This window comes from Strongylocentrotus purpuratus, unplaced genomic scaffold (genome assembly GCF_000002235.5).
Source record: "Strongylocentrotus purpuratus isolate Spur 01 unplaced genomic scaffold, Spur_5.0 spur5_scaffold_7, whole genome shotgun sequence".
In the NCBI taxonomy this organism is placed as follows: domain Eukaryota; kingdom Metazoa; phylum Echinodermata; class Echinoidea; order Camarodonta; family Strongylocentrotidae; genus Strongylocentrotus; species Strongylocentrotus purpuratus.
The window spans coordinates 4107944-4128144 of record NW_022145613.1 but is presented as its reverse complement, the minus strand read 5'-3'; the positions used below and the strand labels follow the sequence as shown (position 1 = coordinate 4128144).

General features: G+C 37.1%; 2 protein-coding genes and 2 non-coding genes across 4 annotated transcripts; all 4 read left to right on the top strand.

Moving 5' to 3' along the window:
* The first annotated feature begins 372 nt into the window (after positions 1-372).
* On the top strand, positions 373-12327 carry LOC576016 (nucleolar protein 58). The gene is made up of 14 exons (XM_776365.5): positions 373-518; positions 1156-1232; positions 1687-1739; positions 2769-2893; positions 3365-3501; positions 3845-3909; positions 4589-4723; positions 5141-5286; positions 6216-6342; positions 6896-7059; positions 7535-7669; positions 8352-8604; positions 9651-9736; positions 10608-12327. Exons 1-14 carry the CDS (start codon positions 474-476, stop codon positions 10665-10667), a joined length of 1608 nt encoding a protein of 535 aa, XP_781458.3. The 5' UTR covers positions 373-473; the 3' UTR covers positions 10668-12327.
* Positions 2120-2212, top strand: LOC115920090. Its single transcript, XR_004062178.1, has one exon. It is a non-coding gene; the product is annotated as a small nucleolar RNA SNORD70 (small nucleolar RNA).
* Positions 5688-5781, top strand: LOC115920089. The gene has a single exon (XR_004062177.1). It is a non-coding gene; the product is annotated as a small nucleolar RNA SNORD70 (small nucleolar RNA).
* A 1388-nt stretch (positions 12328-13715) lies between the features above and the next one.
* LOC575945 (apoptosis-inducing factor 2) lies at positions 13716-19499 on the top strand. The gene is made up of 7 exons (XM_030974762.1): positions 13716-13723; positions 14429-14606; positions 15240-15475; positions 16082-16283; positions 16786-16932; positions 17752-17952; positions 18698-19499. Exons 2-7 carry the CDS (start codon positions 14432-14434, stop codon positions 18853-18855), a joined length of 1119 nt encoding a protein of 372 aa, XP_030830622.1. The 5' UTR covers positions 13716-13723; positions 14429-14431; the 3' UTR covers positions 18856-19499.
* Positions 19500-20201: the final 702 nt, after the last annotated feature.

The window sequence follows — 20201 nt, the reverse complement described above, 5'->3', positions numbered from 1 at the left end:
CGGTTGTATGTGTACAATGCGATCCTTACACTTATCAAATTGGCAATTTTTACACATTGGATGGGCGCTACCTTCATCTCCGATTAGGTGTGTGAAGAAAAGCTTCACCCCTCAATACCCCTAGTCCCCTCCCCAAGAAAAATGAGGGGGAAGAAAAAAGGATGAAGCCAAAAGGGTATGCATATTCGAGCCTTCCGCAGTTTTGAATTCTAGCAACGAATGCCCCTGGCCCCTCCGCATGTTTGCGAAGGAACAAGAGGAGAGGTATAGTAGAGATCCTTATGATGTAATCATACGCCTGAAATATAGACTACGTCTCAGCTGCTGCGATGCTCGAGATTCGCCACATGTGCTGCGCCTATTTATATTGTGCGTGTGAGCAAAGTACGTACCGCATGTACGTGATATATGCGTGTACCGCGTGGTCGAGAACTTCAAGATTTCCTACGGCCACGAGAAGAAAAGCGTGAATAATGTTGGTCCTCTTTGAATCATCGGCAGGCTATGCCATTTTTAAGGTAGTATAATGTGTAAATTCAGATTTGAATCTAACTGTGTGATGTGTAATGATATGGTGGCAGTGGGAAATACTGTAACATTTCTTGTGATGATAAACCTAAAAGCAGGATCAGGGTCCAGTCCCATTGCTTTATATTTGCGTTAGCTTTTTATGAGAAGTATTATTATCAAGAGATTAAAGAGAAAAGATATGTACTAATTACCCGTTTGTCCTGTAATGTTAGCTGGATTAACATTGTCATTGTTATACAAATTCTTTTCAAGCTGTATTGAATTAAATAAATGACAACATTGATTGTGTGACAAGAAAATTGGGATAATATTGGAATTCATAAAATTAAAAATTAAAGAGTTTCCAATTTGAATTTCATCTGTTCATTAGACATTAGCATTGCACTGGAAAAAATCAGGACACAGACTTGTCAGCATCTACATATGTATGTTTTTGTGGCATAAACAAAAAGGCCCTTCTCCCATGTCTCCATATTCAGATATTGTAGAATCTATAATTGATCAGTAAATTCATAAAATAATTTTGAGTCTTTGTCAATTGTCTTGAATTGAGTTTGACCTTTGTTGACATGGTGTAGGTCTAGATGTTTGCTCAATAACATATTTGTCAATCTTCTTTATTAGCTGCTGGACGAGAAGAAACTTCAGAAGGTTGATGATCTATTCAAATCATTTGACTCCCCAGAGCATGCAAGCAAAGTGTAAGTAGGCCTATATCATCCTAATCCGGAGGGACTCCCAGGCCATAGACCATTCTTGTAATGTAATCAAATAACAATGCATAATTATGTGCATTCAATTTTGATTACAATATGAAAATGGTATTTTGCCGAACTCGTCTAAACTTTACCAGAAAAGATGAAGGAGATAAACAAACTTTTTAATAATAATTTACATAGCAGGAAGAAGAAAGGGCTTTAAAGTCATGTTGATAGTCATAAGTTTAATGATAATGGAAATTCAGCCATTTTTCTCTTTATTTTTCTCCTGAAGAAATGATAGGTCTACATAGGCCTACATGAGTATAATAGAACACCTTTTAAGTTTAAAACTCACTGGAATGAGATATCCTTCTAGGACAAATGTGGAGAGCAAATCATGTAGCTTTCTCTTCTGATTGAGTTAAGTTCATTATTTCATTTTTCATTTTTCTAGACTAAAGCTGAAACAGTTCGAGAAATTTCAGGACACAACAGAGGCTTTGGCAGGTAAGTTCCTCATGAACAACTCGGTCATCCCCCTCCCCCCCCCCCCCCCCTCTTTTTAATCATTTAATAACATTGTTTTCTTAAACTTGGGTAACCATGCTAGAATCACAACTGCCAATATACATGTAAGGATAGCTTTATAGATTAAAAAATCCAGTTAAATCATAAAAATCATCAATAAAATGAATTGTCATCAATACTACCTACAGGTACTGAAAAGTGCTGATATGGTGAATTTGACTCATCAAGTCTATGCTAGACTTCATTAAGTTTATGTTTTGGGCAAAAGAATTAATTTTTGCCTGCTTCCCAAATGGAGAATAGCTGGCTCTGCCGCCTCCTGACTGATAGTTTCCTGGGGATGGTCGAGACTCTAAAATATTGTTTCTGTTAATGATGTATACAGAGTAATGTATGAAGAAGAATGATTAAGATTATAACTCATTCGTCACTACCTCTGAGGCAGAAATGACTAGAAAATGACATCAAAAGCAGAGTTAGGCCTCATAGAAACCCTGTATAATCCCAGTAACCAAAGCTGATCACTAATCTCCCTCTGTAATATTCAACTTGTTAATGCTCTGTTTTCCATGCTCTAGCCTGATGATAATTGTAATATTGAATTAAAAAAGTCCAGGGAATAATTTTCCTGGTATCGCATCGCAATTTACTATGCATTTTTGCATGACTGCTATACAAAATATCTTTTGTGTAGCAGTTTTCTTCCATAGAAATGTACAGAATTTCATTTGAAATATTTATCCGTCGGCTGAAATTGCTAATCAAAAAATTTGAGGAAAATTATTCCCTGAAGTCACACGATAACCATGTTTCTGTCTACTTATATTCCCCATCTCAATTTTCTGGGATGATTTATCGTAAATTCTTAATCAAGTTTCTAAGAATTAAACTACCATGACTACATGAGGTTTTTAGTAAGTGAATTAGGAAGTGGAGCTGTTAATGGTTATTCTGAATGTAAAATAAGTGATTGTAATTTATCTTGATGGACTTGTTTTTCTCTTACAGCTGCTACTGCCCTTGTCGAAGGCAAGTTGGGCAAGGGACTAAAGAAGATCCTGAAGAAGGTAGTAGCCAAAGATGCTCAAGCAGAGCTCGCTGTGGCTGATGCCAAGCTAGGGAGCATCATCAAGGTAAGGATCACAGCACATAGGCTAATAATCATCACAGTTGCTTGTCTTTAATCACATTGACTTTTGTGCCTTTTACTGAAAATGTTGTTTATTCAGGTTGGAAATGTTTGGATACTACTAGTTCTCATGAGTTACAACAATTTCACTAAACATGGATTTTTCAAGATTTTTTTCAGTGATTCAAATTTCCACTTCCAGTTATTTTGGAGATTTTGGAGTTCAAAAGTGACCAAAGATTTTGGATGTACATGTAATACATGAGATATATTCTATATATTTCATTTCATTGAATGCTACCTGGCCTTTAATATTTACCAAAAAGCAACTGATTGCATGTTTTGTTATATAACATTTGGCAGCTTACATTATTGACGGTCAATGCTTCATATATTCCATTCAATAAATGTAGAATGTATAAAGAATACTGCAATGCTCATGTACAAATTGTATTATTCTCTATTTGATGTTTAGGATAAACTGAACATGAATTGTGTCTACAACTCCTCAATCCAAGAACTCATGAGAGGGATCAGGTCCCAGTTCGACAGCTTGGTTCCTGGTCTACCTGGCAGAGAAATGACTGCTATGACACTGGGTCTAGCTCACAGGTTAGTTTATTAATGGGACTTAGAGACAGAAAGTGAAAATAATATAAACAATGAAAGGAGGGGAACAAATGTGTCAGTTAATTAAATTGAATGAGAGACAACAAATGGAGAAGTGTTAAGAAATTGACGGGAGGGAGACGGGAAGTTGTGAATTTTGAGACCAAATATTTATGTTGCCTGCAAGTGAAATATGAGAAAGAGAGTTATGGCAGAAAATTTACCGGGAGGAAAATATTACATGTTACAAGACAAGAAGAAGAAGAAAAAGATTCCACTCACATGTAATAAGGAGAAAGGACAAGTCAGCACTATATGCATCCCTATTTCTGTATTTTCTTTTCAGTTTATCAAGGTACAAGTTGAAATTCAGCCCCGACAAAGTGGACACCATGATTGTTCAGGCAATATGTAAGTAGAAAAAACTGGGAGTCATGTTTTTATGCAAAATATGCTTTGAAATCCATCAAAAAAGATAAAAAGAAAAGTTCACAATCACTGTTTGATACAGTTTCTCTGTCCATGTACATTTTGTTTCAGACATGATTTTTATGGTGATAATGTGGCAGGGCAAGTCGAAGCTTTTTTGTCCAATATGTTACTATACTAACCACATCTAAGATTTCAGTATATCTCATTACTGTACCAAGCTGATAACCCCACATGAGCTTTGAGATGAAACAACAAATAAAATTCTGTTTTTTATGTCAATTTATTTTCACAATTCCATAAGACAATTTAAGAATACTTGGTTACATATGGAACAAACTTTGGACTTACCCAGCAGTGAAAGTGCTGTCAATAATTGTCATTTTAAAGACCGTCTATACTACTGGGCCAGAAAGGATTAGACCACACAGCAAGGTCCCTGACAGGTGGCTATCTCATTAACTCAGCTCTCAACTAACATAAGAAAAAGAGGATCACGGGGGACCAACAGGCACCGATTGGGGAAGTTTTCTATATTGAGGGAGCAAGTAGCTACAAGTAGGACAGTGAGGCTTTAATGAAGATTTCTGATTTATTTTACCCTTAATAAATATCTGTTCTGAATGAGCTAAGTAAGTTCTTATCTCTCATGTACATTTAGCACTTTTGGATGACTTAGACAAAGAGCTAAATAACTATGTGATGAGATGCAGAGAATGGTACGGCTGGCATTTTCCAGAGCTGGGAAAGATCATCACAGACAACCTAGCATTTGCAAAGACAGTACTACATATGGGTAAGTGCTTTAGGGTCATTGACTACTTTGAAGTTGAAAGTGAGCGTTTTCATTGTTATTATGCAAGTGTGGAAGAACATCAGAGAAAATAATGGCTCTTCAAATGCCTTCATATTCTAAATATGACATGTAACAGCTTAAAAATGAAAACCACATTATTATGCCACATGTTTGTGTAGTCCCATATATATCTCTCTCTGTACAGTGCTCGTTACTTTTACCTAGACTGGGCCAAATTTCTTATCATTTTGATGATTCCAGAACCTTGCCGTACACACCAATACTTATATGCTACATAATCACACCTTTTCTTTCACAATGCAATTGCCTGACCAGATCTCACCTTTATTTTTTAGGCCAATGCATGTTCTCCTTGACCCAGATTAAAGTTATTCTGTCTTTATGATATTTATGTAGGTGTGAGAACAAATGCATCCACAACAGACTTCTCAGAAATACTTCCAGAAGAGCTGGAAGAGCAACTGAAACTGGCTGCAGAAATCTCCATGGGAACGGAAGTATCTCAAGATGACATCCTCAACATCAAGTACCTCTGTGATCAGGTGAGTGGATGGCTTCATCTTAAGTAAATTTTTAAGGCTGGGGACACTGGCATCTTGGTGTTCGGAATAAAATTAAGTTTTTGGAGAATCAGTTCATTAAAAACTTGGTGTAGCGACCGCCTGTATAGGAAGACGGCCAGTCTATAAAGTCATGGAAACTTGCATCTGTAGTATCGTATACATACCATTTGCTCGTAAAGTTCACTTTTTTTGTTTCACTTGAATGGTCTTTATATTTATTTCTACTTCAGATTAAAAATATGCACTAGTCCTGAGCAAAGAAGGACCTCAATATTGAAATGACAGTGTTTGCCAAAACATCATCCCAGTGAGAAATTCAAGAGTAGAAATTGTGTGTGATGTATCCAGGTTAGGGTAGGAGTGTTCTTGGAGATAATGAAACCACTTCTGTCAATGATGCAGATAGAATATAGTATGAGATTATGATGATTATCACAAATTCTCATTCGTCACTACCTCTGAGACAGAAATGGAGTAGAATTTTCTTCTTATATTTTTTTCCCCTGGAGATTCAGTTCTTCGGTTGGTCTTTCACAGTTGGAAATATTAGCTGTAACTTTTTGTTTCATTGAGTAATTTTGCATGGTTATGGCAGCTTAATTCTTCATTGGGAGGAAAAGACCGATATATTTCTGTTAGTTGCATCAATGGTGATCTGACAGATCCTCTGGTAATATTTGTTCCATGCTCTATTCCATCAATGCTTATGCTTCTGACTTTGATTGTGTTGTATTTGGGGTTTAGAGTTACAGGGTAAAGTACATTTTGATCCGCTTTTGAAGTTGGGGATTTGGTTATTGTTCTGAATGAACCACAAAGGAGTGATTGACATAGCACATGCTGCAGCACATGTACTGACTAATTACCTTCTTCGCTCTCTCTCTCTCTCTCTGTTTCCCTCTATGAAGGTGGTCGAGATCACTGATTACAGGACACAGCTGTATGACTACCTCAAGAACAGGATGGCTGCCATTGCACCCAACCTCACCACCATGGTAGGCGAGCTGGTCGGTGCTAGGTTGATATCACATGCAGGTGAGTTGGTTGGTCCAGTGGTTTGGTGCCTATCATTGGAATAACACTGGCATGAGGTGGTTAATGCTAATAAAGAATAGCTCTTGAGATAGACCTTATAAAGCTGCTAGAATGAATAGAAAGCCGAAAAATGATTGACATTTGGATTCATAATTCTAGTTTGATAACTAAACAATGGAAAAACTGTTGCAAATCTGCTATCAATGTAGCTCCGTTCAATGAATTTCAGCATTGGGAGTTTATTGGGACAGTTTTATTAATAGGTTCTCCAAAAGGAGCATATCAGTATACACTGTAGTTACAAAAGTTCTATTTATTTATTTATTTATTAGAAAGATAAATGATTTATTGAGGTAAATGACCTATGGAGTTACGATTCATCTGTCATCATATTATGTAGATAATGAACTGGTTTATTTTAGACATTTGATAAAATCCAAGCTTAGTCCTGTAACAAGGAGCTAGTGAATGATATATTTAATCATTCATTTTTCTGTTGACACCATGTGAAGATAAAAGTCTTGAGCCTCGTTTCCTGTTCTATCCTTGCCAGGTTCACTGATGAATCTGGCCAAGCATCCCGCCTCCACCGTTCAGATCCTTGGAGCTGAGAAGGCCTTGTTCAGAGCACTGAAGACCAAGAAAGACACACCCAAGTATGGTCTCATCTACCACGCCTCACTCGTTGGACAGAGCACTCCTAAGAATAAGGGAAAGGTACGGAGTATTGCCATGTTTTTTCATCGTTTGTGCACTTTTGAATTTGACTTGAAGGAGGAATAGTAATTTATTGTCATTAGTGTTGTTGGAGTGTTTTAATCTTCACAGTTGTACCATTTATGTTCAGCATATCGAGTAAGTGTCTATGCCTCTGATTGGTTGTAACTGCAGCGACAGTTAAAAGCTCTATTTTTCTGTGATCTCTAGAGTAAGACTTTATCATCTTCATGCTATTTGACTTTTCCTCAGGGCATTCATTTCAAGATTACCTTGGTGCAGTGGTTCTAACAATTGCCCCTCAAAGCAGTATGCTAACATAACAAAAATGATACTGCAGGTACAATAAAATGTCAAAGAAACTGTTATTTTGATCAGAGAAAATGGCATTTTCCATTTGATATACTTTGATTTCATTATTTGTATTTATATAGTGCTCATAGATTAATTGCATCACTACTTTTCTTTCCTTTAGATGTCAAGAATGTTAGCGGCCAAGACCTCGTTAGCGATCAGATATGATGCCTTAGGAGATGATGCCAGCTGTGAACTAGGGTTACAGGCCAGAGCCAAGATGGAATCGAGACTAAGAAGCTTGGAGCAAGGAGACGTAAGTTCTATTCTGCATCTCTTCAGTTCCTGGTCCAGATTCTGGTCCAGATCCTGAAGTCTGGATATTGATGACCAGTTAGATTGTTCACACCCAAGTGAAGAATGTATTTTGTGTAAATTTTTGATGTTTTGTCCTAATACTTTACAATCTCAGAAAGGGACTATTAGTTATGTTCCTCTATTTAGTTTTACCTCAGAGTCTACTTTTTAAGATGTCTGCTGTGGAGGTGTCCCACATTTCCCTCCTTTGTTTTGTTTTGTTTTTGATTGTGTATTTTGTGTTTGCTTTAGAGATGGGAGGGGTCAGAGTTAGATTATCACCATTACATTGGGTTTTTCTTTCCTTATGTAGGAAGTTAAACCTAGAAACCATACAGTAGAATTTACCTGTAAAGGCGTGGTAAGGGAAACCGGTGAAAGTGGCTACCTTAAACAGATGGCCTTTATCGACCAGTGGTTACGATATGATAGGTTTGATTGTAGTTCAAGTAGCTTATTTGCCATCTCTGCCAATGATGAGAACGTTGTAAAATCATGATTTACCATGATTATTCCAAACAACTTCGTCACTACCTCTGAGGCAGAAATATAGGTCGCATAATAGATTTGAGCTAGACAAAAAAAAATTAATTTGATTGAGGTTCGTGCCTGACTTTGTATCCTTCAACATTTTTATCCAGGAAAGACGTATTTCTGGCACAGGGAAGTCCAAGGCTAAGTTTGAGAAATACCAGCACAAGAGCGAGGTCGTGACCTACGACCCCGGTATGGACTCCACCCTCCCATCTGTTCCCAAGAAGCGGAAGATAGAAGAGGTGAACGGAGATGATGAAGGAGAGGAGACGGTGTCGGCATCACCTGAGAAGAAAAAGAAGAAGAAGAAGAGAGTGTCGGAGCCGGAAGAAGTAAAGGAAGAGTCAGAGGAGGAGACAGGTAAGGCCAATATCAATCTTGTCTATCTCTCTATATCTCTCTCTCTCTATATATCTCTCTCTCTATATATCTCTCTCTCTCTCTATATATATATCTCTCTATCTCTCTCTCTCTCTCATATCTCTCTCTATATCTCCCTCCATATCTCTCTCTATATATCTCTCTATATATCTCTCTCTATATCTCTCTCTATATCTCTCTCTATATCTCTCTCTCTATATCTCTCTCTCTATATCTCTCTCTCTATATCTCTCTATATGTGATCCACTGGCAGAGGAATGCAGGTCTCGCCATCAATTCCTAATTTTGCTCTTTTTGTTTTTATTCTGACAAAAATTTGTCAGCAAAGTATTGTACAGAAAAATAATATTTGTCAAGAGAGAATAATCAGATAAGGCAATTAATGATTGTAGTACTACAAAATACGGATTTGGGAGAGGAAGGGTAGCAGGGTTCAATGATGTGGGAACCATGAGCAAGAACTTTGCATTGGAAAGAAGAAAAAATAAGGTAAGGAAAACAGTGAAAGTGGCTAGCTCAGACAGATGGCCTTTTATAGATGGGTAGCCTCAATATGACAAGTTTGATTGTAGTTAAGGTAGCGTATTTGCCATCTCTGCCAATGATGAGAACGTTGTAAAATCATGATTTATCCATGATTATTCCAAACAACTTCGTCACTACCTCTGAGGCAGAAATATAGGTCGCATAATAGATTTGAGAAACAAGACATGGATAGGGGAGAGGAAGGGTCTCGGAGTTCAATGATTTTGGAACCAAAAGCAAGAACTTTGCATTGGAAAGAAGAAAAAATAAATATAATACAGTAGAAGGACTTGAAACTTGTTTAACTCAACTTTTATATTGTGAAGCATAGTTTTAAAATGTATTTTGAAACCAATATCAACTTTTATAGGTTTGAAAAATGACAAGCCTGTAATTAACCGAACCTCATTTACAGATATTTCTTGTGTTTATAAAACTTCATTTTATGTGATTGTTTGGATGTCTCCAATATCCATCTTGATGTTTTTGTCTCTGTCCAGTTCCTGAACCATCATCAGAGAAAAAGAAAAAGAAAAAGAAGAAGGTCAAGGAGGAACCAGAAGAAGAAGCAGATGAACCGGAAACGGTAAGTAGCAGATAAAGGAAGGTGTACATTATTGTATAAGAAATACTTTAGGTGACCCAAATAGTGCATTTTTCTGTATGCTAACACGCATAGGAGACAGCTGTGTTGACTGACGGCCCACGAGCCTTAAAGGCAAAATGTTAGAAAGCATATTTTGCCAGATGCAATGCAGGATAGCTTGGGCGGTTGACTGTTGAAAGTCATCGAGTGATAACACAATGGAATTCCTTGTTGAATATTGTTATATCAGGGTTAAACAGTCAATAAAATGCAAATTGGGACATGCAAAATTATGTTTTCATGGAGAGTTTGTTGTACAGTGTTTTAAGAAGAAAGCTCTGTAGCCAATCATTCTGTTAACATGAATCTACAATTAAAAGGATCAATTTGGTTGTAAAGTTGCTGATATTATCAATTTTTAAAGAGAAGGTTGAGTTCTGGGAAGAGGTGAAAAATAATTTGTGAGCATTACTCGTTCTTATTATGCAAGTGTGGAAGAACATCAGTTAAGACATGTTCCCCGAAAAGCATGGCTCTTCAAATGCCTTCATATTCTAAATATGCATGTAACATCGTAAAAATCGGGGGGCCTGCTTTTTACGCCACGTGTTCGTGTAGTCCCATATACATCTTTCTGTGCAAGTGTTTGTAACTTTACCAAGACTTTGCCAAATTTCTTATCATTTTGATGATTCCAGAACCTTGCAATACACACAAATTCTTATATGCTAGATGATCAACCTTTTCTGGTCGGTTCCACACCGTTTCTTTCACAATGCAATCGCATGACCAGAACTCAACTTCATCTTTAAAACATGATGATTAAAGTTAACCCTCTGTTCTTTCTCCACTTTTATTCTCTCCCTTACAGCCAAGCTCAGAAAAGAAGAAAAAGAAGAAGAAGAGGAAAAGTATGGCAGAAGACGACTGAGAAGAGACTACAAGAATAGTTGGATAAGAATTTCATAGGATTCAGAATTATCATATTCTATGTGCATTTTCATTCTGTAATTAGCAGCAAATGAGAACAGCATAAAAGTGACATTTAACTTTTTATTCAAAGCTTTTAAACTTGACCAGACATGGCTATATTTTTGTGAATATTTAATTCTTCATAATCTCCCTTTTACTTTTTGTTTTCTTTTATTATTTTATATACGATATGCATATTAAAATTATGTGATTGCTCCAACACTCAAGTCTTTTTTTTTTCTTATCGGCAACACTCATTTAAGTGTTTCTGTTTTGCTGCAAATAGAAAGAGTTGATTACAGTTTTCAGTCTGAAGGAATACCTTGATTTACATGATGTCTGCCTCTAGTCAACATTATTGGGCTGTATGGTAATTAATAGATTTCTTTGTGTCTGTCTTTTTGTAATGTTCTTAGCAGCTTGTCAATAACATAAATGCAAGGACAGTATTGTTGTCTTGTAACACTGAGCAATCCAAACATAATTGGCTTAATGTTAAACTTCCAGTCACATTAGTTTGCCAAAGGTAGAGTAGAGAATAATGTATAATGAAGCTTTTATCATTGAAAATGCCTACATGGGACTTAGAAATTATTGTAAATATTAATTGTTCATTTTCTTTCTTTTTAAACAAAATGTTATTACCTGTGAGTGAATTTTTTAAAGAAACATGTCATCATTATGGCTTCAGTTCCTATGCAGGAACATTTAAGTTATTATACTTATTTGGTAAGTTCAAGGTATTATTTTCCATATGTTAAGGACATCAGAATTGATATTTCCCAGATGATTCTGTGAAATTGACCGCCCTACAAGAGTGGAGGTCAGTCATGAAAACAGACATTTGCAATGTTAATCCCTGTTTAATTTCCTTCTTTTTTGAGGAGGGGGGGGGGGGGTACCGTTTCGGACAGAAAAATGGCCAAAGTACCTTTGACTTGCCCTACTATGAAGTATACATGAAAATGATAATATAGCACAGCGATAAAGTGCAGCATACAACTTATATCTGTATCATTATGATAACAATGAGCAAGGTTCAAATTCTTCTTAAATCTTGGTCACTTTTAGCAAGCAAATAACAAAGACATCAGTGTTACTGTCAGTATCCCATGTGTAAATGTTTTGTTAAAATGCAAAGCAAATTCCATATTTTTCTTAACTTCAGTTAATCATGGTAATGTTTGATTGTACATGATCAAATGTGATTACTAATTTTGAATACTTGTAGTTGATTTACCAAAACTTGTGTCTACTCTCAACTTTTATTTATTTCTGATGGTGAAATAACAAGACCACCCACTCACTACAAATGTGTTTTAAAACTTATTGTGTTATGTAACTAGATTGAGATATTCACTCACCTCTGTTATAACCAAACACAAATTATCACAAGTATAATTGTGTTTCATGGTGTTACTGTTAGTAGTGACCCAGGGTCAAAAGTGTGGTGTCTATTACTTTTACTAGTATTCAATTTTAGTGCTGACATGCAGTATGTCTTTTATGCATTCCCCACTAGCTGTCTCTAAAAAAGAGATGCACTTTTGATCGCTTCCTTGTATATTACAATGAATATGGAATTATGTTTTTATTAAAATCATATCTTGTATAAAGTACTCATGCAGAATGTGCTTTTGGTATTAGATATTGAGTGCGGGATGAAAGAGGAGAGTGAGCTGCTCACTCTTCCGAATGCAAAGATGAGCTTGTATCATATACATCAGTAGTGACATAACAAAGATTTTTACCAACAATCCCAACTAGATGAACTTAATAAGCCAGGATATTGAAGGGTTCCATTTAAAATGTTGACAAACATGTCGTTCAATCTTTTACTAGCTGCTAACCTTTCAGATTGATTTTTCAAAATCTATTTCAAAATGTTAATAAAACATTATTTTACTGGGCATAAATATGGAGAATCTATGAGAATGAGAGGGTGAGGTGAGAAAGAAGGACTTTAGTGAGAAAGAAGGGTGGCCCGATGTGGAGGAGATCAGATTTCAACATATCACAACCTATGTGAAAACAAAAACAATAGAACACATAATCGTTGAATGAAGTCTAAATTCGTTGACAGAAGAAACATTTAGACCTAGACCGACTTTCATGAACTTATTGCTTATATTAGTTAGATGTAGAATTAAAGCGGTCTATAGATCACATTGATTTATATAAGAATGAATGTTGTGCAGAGAGCACTATATTGATCAATTTACATACCATCTCAAGATTTTATCTTTGATTTAATACACCTATTAAAGTCATAATTTAAAAAATATAGCATGAATCGACATGATCATCCTTTCTCTTGCTGGTTTCTTCTCTCGTCATAATATAAATAACTCTCTACTCTCTCTCTTTCTCTCTCTTTCTTAATCCCTTCTCTCTCTCTCTCTCTCTCTCTCCCTCTCCCTCTCTCTCCCTCTCTCTCTCTCTCGTCTCCCTAATTCTCCCTTCTCCCCGTTCCCTCTTCGATTCTCTTCTTTCCTCTCTCTTCCTTCTTCCTTCTCTCTTCTCCCTATTCCTAATTCTCTCTTCTCACTGTTCTCTTATCCCCGTTCTCTTCTCTCTTTCTCTCTTCTTCCTTATCCCTAATTAAGTTCTCTCTTCTCTCTTCCTTCTTCTCTCTTCTCCCCTTTCCCTCTTTTCTCTTCTTTTTTCTCTCTTCTTTCTTCTCTCTTCTTCCTTTATTCTTAATTCTTCTCTCTTCTCCCTTTTCTATTTTCTCTTCCTTTTTCTCTCTTCTCCCTTCTCTCTCTTCTTTCCATTCTCGGTCTCTTCTCCTTTCTCTCTTTTTCTCTTCTCTCGATCTTTTCTCTTCCTTCTTCTCTCTTCTCTCTCTCCTCGAAAATGTTATCTTACATTAACAACATTCTCGAGGATACCGTAGGATAAGGGGCGGAGCATCGAATTTACTTGACATTCGTTGGGGCGGAGCTGCACGAGTGTACGTGCAGGGACGTAATTCCGCAAAGTCATACCTCTTCAAATATTCTTACTATCATCCAGGTAATTTACATTTATTACTCTCGATCTATTGTTGTTATTTTTCAACTTTGACATAATCCGTCTTCTTTTTCTTCTTCTACTTTCCCATCTGTACATCTACCATTATATTCCTGCTTGTCTTCTGAATTCTGCACTCAGAGAGCAATAATTCATTGATGTCTCGATGGATGGGTTATTCGTGCTCATATTCATAATGATAATCATATGAATATTTTCACACACACAGTTGTTGGCTCATGCAACCGGCCGTGTGATGTATGTGCGCATCTTCGGGTATTTGTTGGGGTCAGTAGGTCCATGCTGTGGTCGGTGCATTGTTGCGTTGAGTAGTTGGTTGTTTTCTGATTGTATTTTGTAAATAGCTTTATATATATTCCATATATCATTTTTTGTTTGTATTCATGAATCAGTTATCTTTGTCACATCATCTGAGCTGAGCTGAGGGGCCTAGCTTAACCAGGCCAAGCTGTACTTCAACCAAGGTCTCCTCGTCTTTCTTTTTTCTACATTGTGTACAAAAAATAAACTTTTATCATTATACTATATTATATTTTATTACATGTGATTTCTGAAAGACAAATAAACTTGAACTTGAAGTATCAAATTGGCAATGCCAAATACTTATCTGAGTAGGTGAAAAGCAGCATATGATTTTATTTTTTGTTTCCTCGCCCCATTTTCTTCATTGTTATCTTCACTTTATAGGCCATGGGGACATCACAAAGTGTTGCTTTGAAGGAGAAGACGGTGGTGGTGATCGGCTGCAGCTTTGGGGGGAAAGCAGTGGCGTATCCACTCAGGGGCCAGTGTAAACTTATCGTGATTGATCCTCGTGAAGCCATGCACATTACCATAGCAGCACCAAGAGCCTGTGTTGAACCAGGTAATTATTAACCCATACCAGGCACGTACGCAGGGGGGGGGGGGGGGGTCAAAACCGGCCCCCCCCCCTCAAATTTGTTGAGTGTGTTTTGGAGGAACCCCCCCCCCCCTCTTTTTTTTTTTACAAAAAAAAGTATTCTTTTTAAAAATTGTGCTATGGGTGACCAAAAAAGGTGACCTAACCCCTCCCCCCAACAGAACCAAATTTTGATCGGTCATATTTTCAAGCGGCTGGCAGCGGCTGGCTGAGTCGTTACAAATTTTTTCAAAATGTGCTCTCAAAATATTTGGCGCGATTTTCAAATGTTAAACCCCCCCCCTTCAAATGAATCCTGCGTACGTGCCTGGCCCTTACCATGCTACATTGCATAGACAGTACTTAAAGACTTTAAGTTACCTGATAGGTCAACAGTGACACCCGCACTTTAAAAAAAAAGTCTTCCTACATGTGTATCAAATATATTTGTATCTCTTCTTTTACTTTGAAAAAAAAGGACATTGTCATCCTATTTTTACCCCATTCCTTACTGTTCTCAATGTTCTTTTTCAAATGTTATAATCCTAGGTGTGGTCAGTAACTTATAGTTTGGACTTGTTCAATCCTATTTATCTCTTCTTCCCCTCTTGGTTGCAGGTTTTGCTAAAAGGGTTCTTATACCGCTCAAGGAAGTCTTTGGTGATAGCTTTGAACAGGATACTGTGGAGAAGATATCCCCTGCAGCAGGGCAAGTTGTCCTCTCCAACGGCAAAGAGATTTCCTACGACTACCTGGTGATAGCCACAGGCACAACAGGACCATTTCCAGGCAAGCTTCAGAACGACTGTACCATCGATCAGGCTTTGGATCTGTACAAGGATGCATGTGAAAAGGTAGGCTTATTTCTCGTCTGTGTCTATCAAATCAAATCCAATTCATGGAGTATTTGTTATCAATATGCCTTCTTTGCAGTTATAAAGTGCTTATTTCCAATTTTCCCCACAATGTGGTATAAGGACAGTTTAAATAATAATAAGAACACTTCAAGACATTAGTTGAGCCAATATAATTGTAATGATTTGGGTATGATTTATAGTCATCCTTATCTGTTAAATAGACCAGCCATTTACTGAAAATCTTGAGATATGATTGCCAGACATTGCAACAGCTAATGTAAGGAAGATGGATTGCATCTGTAGTATATATACCATCATACAAATTAGCGTTTCAACGTTTGGAATAGATTTTCTCCATTGGTTCCTGGAAGAAACATTCACAAATTTTGATGGCATATACAAACCTCTCTATAGTGACCGCCCAAGGGAAACGCAAAAAGTGGCCTTTGTAGACAGATTCGATCCTTTAGTACATGATTCAATGAGGAACCGCTTTCAAGGGAAACAACAAATGTGGCCTTTGTAGACAGGTGGTCACTGAAGTAGGTTTGACTGTAGAAGTTTACTGATTAAAATGACTGATTCTTTCCATCACTGTCATAGGTGAAGGCTGCCAAGACGGTGGTGATCATCGGAGGGGGAGCTGTAGGGGTAGAGATTGCAGGAGAGGTGGCTACGGATTACCCAGACAAAGAAGTCACCATCATCCATGCCAGAGACAGCCTGGTGGAACCTGCCACGAGTGACACATTCAGGGCCTCTGTTCAGAAGCAGCTAGAAGAACTCAATGTGAAACTGGTCTTTGGTATGTCTGTGTCTCTATGACTCATTCTTTGGCGACAATTACTCGGCCCTTAATTTCAAACCAAGCTTAATTCCTTACTTTAAATCTGTAGCAAACACTACACCTATATCTGTACTTTAACCCTCATCCTAATCTAAACTAAAGCTAAAACCCGATCAGAACTTTTCTCTAATCTCATGCCTTTGTCAAAATGAAGAATGTACCAACGTTTGCAGGAGTAGCTAGGTATCAGTATGTTTTATTCCAAATTTATTCCACTCTGAAGACAATATAAGTGTAACCTTATTATATATATATATATATGACAAGTTCAAAACCGTTGAATAATTCAAAACTTATGAACCACCTGTCATTCTTTTACTGTACCTCATTCTCTCTCTCTCTCTCTCTCTCTCTCTCTTTTGCTGTCTATGTATCAACCTCTCCATCTCATCCTTTCATTTTCCTCCCTCCTCCCCCTCCTTTACCTCTCTTTCTCCACCTATCTCATTGTCACATCCAGGTGAGAAGGTGACCAATCTTGATGACATTCCTAGAGACCTATCAGGAGCCACTGTCCTCACCGACAAAGGCAAGTCCATCCAGGCCGACGTGGTGTTTGTATGCATAGGCTCGTCAATTAACAGTCAGGCATATGCAGAAGAGCTTGGTGAGTAGTATACAGAGGCTCGCACTCACTGACGAGGGGGGTGTTTCACAAAGATCCTAGGTCAAACTCAACTCTAATTTTGGACTTAAAAATTACGGAGAGCCATTTGTAGTCTTAAAATAGAATGTATTCAAAAAAGATAATTAAAGTTTTTTAGACTTTTTATAAATTCCACATCAAGAACATGAAATCTCATTGATAATAGATAATATGAATGATTCAAATCAACATTTTATGCCTTTTGAAATAACTTTTATAAAATATTTTCATAGATTTTAACAGCTTTCCATAGATTTTAACAGCTTTCCATAATTGTTAAGTGAGTCCAACTTAGAGATAAGTTCAACTTAGGATCTTTGTGAAACACCCCCCTGGTAACGAAGTTCATGAAATTGTGATCAATAACAACTTTCGGTACCACAGATCTACTGCGAAACTGGGACTTTCCCTTGCATGAAACCTTGACAATTCGTTTGCGAGTGGCTCAGATTTGTGAAAATTTCAGTCCGTGAATATTTATTTCACAACTAAGAGAACACAGAATATTTGCAATTCATGATAACGTAATTTGTTTTGTTATTTACTGGCTGTAATGATTATGACTGATAACAACTTAGATTATATGATCATTACTGACTTTCAGATGATTTGTTTAGCTAACTAAAGAGTTTTTAGATACTTTCTTTCTTGTCAGGAGGGTGTGGGGGAGGGGGGGGGGGGGAGTGGTGAGGCAAATTGTTAGCTTGATCATTCAAGGTGTAATAATCTCCAGAAATATCCCTTTACCACATCAAACAATAATTCATCATTTCCTTACAGGTTCTAAGATGGATGCACGTGGGTCTCTTCAGGTCAACCAATATCTTCAAGTAGAAGGTCATGAAAACATATTTGCCGTAGGTGACTGCTGCAACGCGGATGTTCAGAAGATGGCGTATAGAGCAGGAGAGCAGGGAAAAGCCGTCTACCACAACATCGTACAGCATGCGAGTGGGTACCCACTGAAACCGTACAAGTCCCGTACGTATGCAATCTTTCAATTCGTAGACTAGAGCTGTTTGAAGGGGGGGCATTTTTTTTAATAGAAATTGATTGCTTTTGCAGTTTTGCATAATTTGCATAATTTAGGAAAACTTTCAAACCTACTTTAGTGACCATCTACCAGTATATGATCGATATGAAGAAGAAAAAAAATCACCTGTCTATAAAGACTAAGATGAAGGCAATGTGATTCTATATTGAGGGCATTAAACATGAAGTGCCATGTGACATGACATATAAAGCCAGTCAAATTATTATCATCACTTATTCTTTATTCATTTATTAACTACAACTATATCAGGCACAATTTGTCAGATGTTACAAGGCTGGAATATGAACTGTGTGTTCAAATGACTGTCTTTACATAATGGTTGTTTATGTTACATAGATGCATCATACGTAATGATAATATGGATACGGATAAAGATATTCACTTTATACTCTCATTCATTGTCACTTAAGTCAGGCAGAAGTTACCAGATGTTCAACAGGAGGAGTACAAACTGAATGTTATGGACTGCTTAGTACATAACAGTTCTGTGGTTTCCGTAGATGCACGATGTGTAAAGATAAGGATGAATAATGATGATGATGAAAATGATAATAGAATGATGACTATTTACATATAGTACCGGTATGTTGTAATATCTTACTCTATAGTTGTACACATGCATTGTATATAATTCTTACAAATCGTGTTATTATCCTCTTTTATCATTTACAGCATGCGTGATGTTCGCTCTGTCAATTGGACGGCATCGGGGTCAGCTTCAAAATGGCAACATGGTCCTAGGGTCATGGCTCATGAAGCGAGTAAAGAGCCATGATCTGTTTACAGGAAAAATGTGGGGAGAATGTGGTTTGAAACCTCCCAAAAACTGAAACACTACAAAATTATGTCGAGGTGCAATGAAAATGGAATTTTACATTTGATTTTATACATTCAAGCATGACACTGCAATTAATTCAATCAAATTAACTTGCCCTTTAATTACTGGCATTTTTTATGTTTTCCGCCTGTAACCGACGAATCAAGCATCCTTTATTTATTTATTATTGCAACGTATTAATAGAGAGACACATAATTCAGAGCTCTGCCAGTTCGAGTGTGTATATTTTTATGAGCTATAGTATCACCACGCACGCATCTTTACGATATCTGTGCAATAATGTTATTTATTATTGCAACGTATTTAGAGAGACACATAATTCAGAGCTCTGCCAGTTCGAGTGTGTATGTTTTTATGCGATATAGTATCACCACGCACGCATCTTTACGATATCTGTGCAATAATGTTATTTATTATTGCAACGTATTTAGAGAGACACATAATTCAGAGCTCTGCCAGTTCGAGTGTGTATGTTTTTATGCGATATAGTATCACCACGCACGCATCTTTACGATATCTGTGCAATAATGTTATTTATTATTGCAACGTATTTAGAGAGACACATAATTCAGAGCTCTGCCAGTTCGAGTGTGTATGTTTTTATGCGCTATAGTATCACCATGCACGCATCTTTACATTGCAATCATGTTATGCTAACTGTAAACATACATTCATGGAATGCTAGTACATTTTTATGCAAATATACAACAGTTATTATTATTTTAATTTATTGTTGTTGTGATTACAATTGTAATACTGGTCAAGCTTGCTATCCATAAGGACAGCTATTCATAAGGATTATTATTCATAATGACCGCTGTCCATAACGCGTAACAAAATGAATAGCAATCCTTTATGAATAACGGCCCTTGTAAATAGTGAGCAAACCATAGCCAATTTACCTCATAATTCATAAGGACCGCCATTCGTAAAAACCACTATTCATAAGGACCGCCATTCACAAGGACCGCCATTCATAAGGACCACTATCCATAACGCGTGACTAAATGAATCGCTGTCTTTTATAAATAGTGGTCCATTTAAATAATAATAATAACAATCTATTAAAGTCCACTCCAAATTTTATTAAACCGAAAAATGGAAATTCTTTTTGCCCAATTGATCGTGAGCCCGGCAGCCACTGAGCTGCGCCAGATCGACGTTGCTCTATCCCCTTATTGTTGAACGCCAAACAAGGTAGCAGTAACTCCCGTCTTTTAACGGCGTTTGGTATGACGCGGCCGAGGTTCGAACCCACAACCTCCGGGTTGTGAGGCGGACGCTCTACTGACTGAGCCAACACACCGGTCGGGTGCAGACCCCTCTAATACAGCAGTC

What these genes read in the sequence shown, in the direction of transcription:
- LOC576016 (XM_776365.5), top strand. Translation starts at nt 474, where the DNA reads ATGTTGGTCCTCTTTGAATCATCGGCAGGCTATGCCATTTTTAAG. An exon ending in ACACTGGGTCTAGCTCACAG is followed by an intron (nt 3,502 to 3,844) that starts GTTAGTTTATTA and finishes TTTTCTTTTCAG; the next exon opens with TTTATCAAGGTACAAGTTGA. An exon ending in TCAAGTACCTCTGTGATCAG is followed by an intron (nt 5,287 to 6,215) that starts GTGAGTGGATGG and finishes CCCTCTATGAAG; the next exon opens with GTGGTCGAGATCACTGATTA.
- LOC575945 (XM_030974762.1), top strand. Translation starts at nt 14,432, where the DNA reads ATGGGGACATCACAAAGTGTTGCTTTGAAGGAGAAGACGGTGGTGGTG. An exon ending in AAGAGCCTGTGTTGAACCAG is followed by an intron (nt 14,607 to 15,239) that starts GTAATTATTAAC and finishes TCTTGGTTGCAG; the next exon opens with GTTTTGCTAAAAGGGTTCTT. An exon ending in ACAAGGATGCATGTGAAAAG is followed by an intron (nt 15,476 to 16,081) that starts GTAGGCTTATTT and finishes TCACTGTCATAG; the next exon opens with GTGAAGGCTGCCAAGACGGT.